The sequence below is a fragment of the Chrysochloris asiatica genome, unplaced genomic scaffold (assembly GCF_000296735.1).
Source record: "Chrysochloris asiatica unplaced genomic scaffold, ChrAsi1.0 scaffold00245, whole genome shotgun sequence".
NCBI lineage: Eukaryota > Metazoa > Chordata > Mammalia > Afrosoricida > Chrysochloridae > Chrysochloris > Chrysochloris asiatica.
This window is the reverse complement of record NW_006408763.1, coordinates 720553-724358: the sequence shown is the minus strand read 5'-3', so window position 1 is coordinate 724358 and position 3806 is coordinate 720553. Positions and strand designations below refer to the sequence as shown.

At 38.8% G+C, this 3806-nt stretch overlaps 1 protein-coding gene across 1 annotated transcript in view; it reads right to left on the bottom strand.

The window, feature by feature from the left end:
- Positions 1-289: 289 nt before the first annotated feature.
- The window catches only part of LOC102826079 (zinc finger protein 470-like), a 6862-nt gene continuing 3345 nt past the window's right edge, over positions 290-3806 (bottom strand). The window contains exon 3 of the mRNA XM_006873548.1: positions 290-1554. Within this exon, the coding sequence (XP_006873610.1) occupies positions 290-1554 (1265 nt within the window). The remainder of the gene's footprint in view (positions 1555-3806) is intronic.

The following is a 3806-nucleotide window of genomic DNA, read 5'->3' as shown; positions in this document are numbered from 1 at the left end:
GTTCTCTTCCTACCACGGCACACCCTATTTCTCTGTCAAGGATTTGGTAGCTTACATACAATTACGGTGCTAGAAATAATTTTCCATTTTTCCCTAGCAAATACACTAAATTCTCCATTAGGACATTTTTTTAAATGCCAAACCTCTTTCATTCTAAGTAAGCTATATCCCATATCAACAATGACTTCATAAATTTTTTTGTAGCACAGACTTAAATTTCCTCATAGCCTTCACAGCATGTAGAGTAAATGTTTCATATGTTTTGAATGCATTGTATTTGCAGTCATCGTTATCCAGTATGAATTCTCGTTTGTTGGCCAAAGGCTAAGTGTTCACTAAAGGCATTCCCATATCCTTTAGTTTTCCCTTCAGCATGAGTTTTCCGATGTTGAGAAAGGGATGAACTCTGGCTGAAGGCTTTCCCACATTCCTTACATTTGTAGGGTTTTTCTCCAGTGTGAGTTTTCTGGTGTTTGGTAAGAGATGAACTCTGGCTGAAAGCTTTCTCACAGTCCTTACACTTGTAAGGTTTCTCTCCAGTGTGTGTTCTCTGATGACGGATAAGGGCTGAACGGTCACTGAAAGCTTTGGCACAATCATTGCATTTATAGGGTTTCTCCCCAGTGTGAGTTCTCTGGTGCTGAGTCAAGGCTGAACAGTAACCAAAGGCTTTCCCACATTCATTACATTCATAAGGCCTCTCTCCAGTGTGCGTTCTCTGATGCTGAATAAGGCCTGAACGGTCACTGAAGGCTTTCCCACATTCATTACATTTATAAGGTTTCTCTCCAGTGTGAATGACCTGATGCTGGGTAAGGAAGGTGCTTTGGCTGAAGGCCTTCCCACATTCGTTACATTCATAAGGTTTCTCTCCAGTATGAATTCGCTGATGTTGAGTGAGGTATGAACTCTGATTAAATGCCTTCCCACATTCATTACATTCATAAGGCTTCTCTCCAGTATGAATTATATGATGCCGAATAAGGGCTGAGCGGTGACTAAAGGCTTTCCCACACTCATGACATTCATAGGGTTTCTCTCCAGTGTGAATTCGCTGGTGCAGTGTAAGGTGTATGCTCTGGCTAAAGGCTTTACCACATTCGTTACATTCATAAGGTTTCTCTCCTGTGTGAATTCTCTGATGCAAGACAAAAGCTGAGTAGTAACTGAAGGCTTTCTCACACTCATTACACTTCCAAGGTTTCTTTCCAGCATAAATTCTCTCATGCTTAATTAAATCTGAATTTTGTTTTAAGTTCTTCTCAAGTGACTCACAATTATGTAGTCTCTCTCCTTGTTGTTGAGCAAGTAAAGACCTTCGACTAAAATTTCTTCCAAATTCACCACACTGGTAACTTCTTTCAACAGATTTCTTCTGAGTGACAACCTCTTTTATTAAATGTTCCTCATGGTTTTCCTGACTGTCTAAAGAATCTTCACATTCACTGGAACCTTCCTTTGGGAATCTTTCTGTTAACACACCAGGGGTTGATTCCTCTTCAAAAACGTCATGATCTGGAGTCAGCTCCTTGCTTTCTGGCCTTGTCTCCCAGTCTGCGAGAAATAAAAATACCTATGTACCATTTTCTAAACTGAGAAAAAGATAAAAAAAAAAAAACAATGTATACAGGGAGCACATGAACCTGAACACTCTTAAAAAGTAGCCTTGCAATCTTGAGACAAGATAAGAGAAAGAGAGATAAGTAAGCAAAAAATTACAATTGAAAGGAAAGGATAAGTTGTACTGAGTATTTCTCTACCCAGAAGAGTAGGAAATAAGAATAGAGAATAAGGATAAGCAGAAGTGATATAGGAAACAGTAGATTAAAAAAACAGGGTTTTGGGGAGCTGGGTTTGGAATTGTTGTTATTGAAGTACCATCAAGTCGGTTCTGACCCATAGCAACCCTGAATAAGGTTTCCAAGGAGGGGCTGGTGAGCTTGAACCACCGACCTTGCAGTTCAAACGGCTTTGAAGTCTGGTGCCTTAACCCACAGCGCCACACTGGGACTCTGGGTTTGGAATTACAGGAAGATGATCTCCTAGGGATTGCCCACTGTTACCACCTCACCAGAAGCTCATCATTTCATGCCTTGAAAATTACCATTTTTAGCTGATCTCCTTGCCACCAAATTCTTCCCCATCCACTATGCCACAATATTGCTGAGAGACTAACTAGCCTTTCCAAGCCATCCCTCTCATAATACACAAACATCTTAACTCTACTACTGTCTTTAGGATAAGACGCAAATCCCAGAAGCTGCCATTCAAGTGGTTCATATCTACAAATTATCACAGAGCTTAGTAATTATAAAGCATTAACATCCGATTGCTTGCCATCACCCCAACCTTGGCAAACTAGACAAAGTGAAATACTTATAGAATCACTTTTTTAAAAAATGAATAGTATGTATGGAAGGAAGGTCAAAGCCTACATACTCAGATTGATTTCCATCTTATCAGGGTACCTGACCCAAGATCCTGTTATTCTTAAAGTTTAGAGAAAACAACTTTAATGCTGAAAATGTTTATATACTTTCAGGCTTAGATGATCTTTAATATTCATCCCAACCATAAACCTGTATGAAATAAATCAATTTCTCAACTACATTATATTCAAGCAAGAGCCTGGTCTCTTAAAGTATGAATAAGTAGAAATCAGTACAGATGAACTGTACTGATTTTAGCTCAGACTTCTAGCACCTTCCTTACCCAGCATGTCAGGTCATTCACACTGGAGAGAAACCTTATTAAATGTAATGAATGTGGGAAAGCCTTCAGTGACCGTTCAGAGGAGTAGAATATTTAAAGTACCAAGTATTCTTGGAGAAAATATTGTTAATGAAAGGCAATAAGGGACTTGCAGTCTTGTGTTAATTACATCTTTTAGCTGATGGAGAACAGAGAGGGCAAATAGGTTAGACAGGTAGGCCAACGGAAACTTGAGAAAAAAGCAAGAAGAAAATATAAAATGGTAGTGGAATGCAAAGGTTGGGAGCAAAGAGGAAGGATCAGTATTTGGAAAATATGACCTCGGTGATAGAAATGAACCTGGAGATTGCATGAAAGAATTCTTCAAAACCAAAGATTTGTTCATTTCAAATACCTTCTTTAGATAGCATAAGAAACCTCACCATATACATAGAAATCAAATCGACTACATCTGTGGAAAGAGACAATTGAAAAGCTCCATATCATCAGTCAAAACAAGGCCAGGGGCAGATTGTGGAACAGACCATCAGTTGCTCATATGCAAATTCAAACTGAAGCTGAAGAAAGTGAAAAAAGTCCACAAGAACCAAAATATGACCTTGATATATCCCAACTGAATTTAGAGATCATCTGAAGAATAGATTTTGATACACGAAACACGGAAGACCAAAGACCAGAAGCGTTGTGGGATGACATCAAGAACATCATACAGGTAGAAAGCAAAAAGTCATTAAGAAGACAAGAAAGGAAAAGGTCAAAATGGATGTCAGAAGAGGCACTGAAACGTGCTCTCCAGGGTAGAGATGAGGAGGTCCAAGAGCTGAACAGAAAATTTCAAAGATCAGCTAAAGAAGATAAAGCCAAATATTATAACAAAATGTTCAAATATCTGGAGTCAGAAAACCAAAAAGGAAGAAATCGCTCAGCATTTCTCAAGCTGGGGGAACTGAAGAAAAAATTCAAGCCTCAACTTTTGTTATTGAAGGATTCTCTGGACAAATTATTGAATGATGCAGAAAGCATCAAAAGAAGATGGAAGGAATACACAGAGTCACTGTACCAAAAGGAAATGGTTGATGTTCAACTGTTTCAAG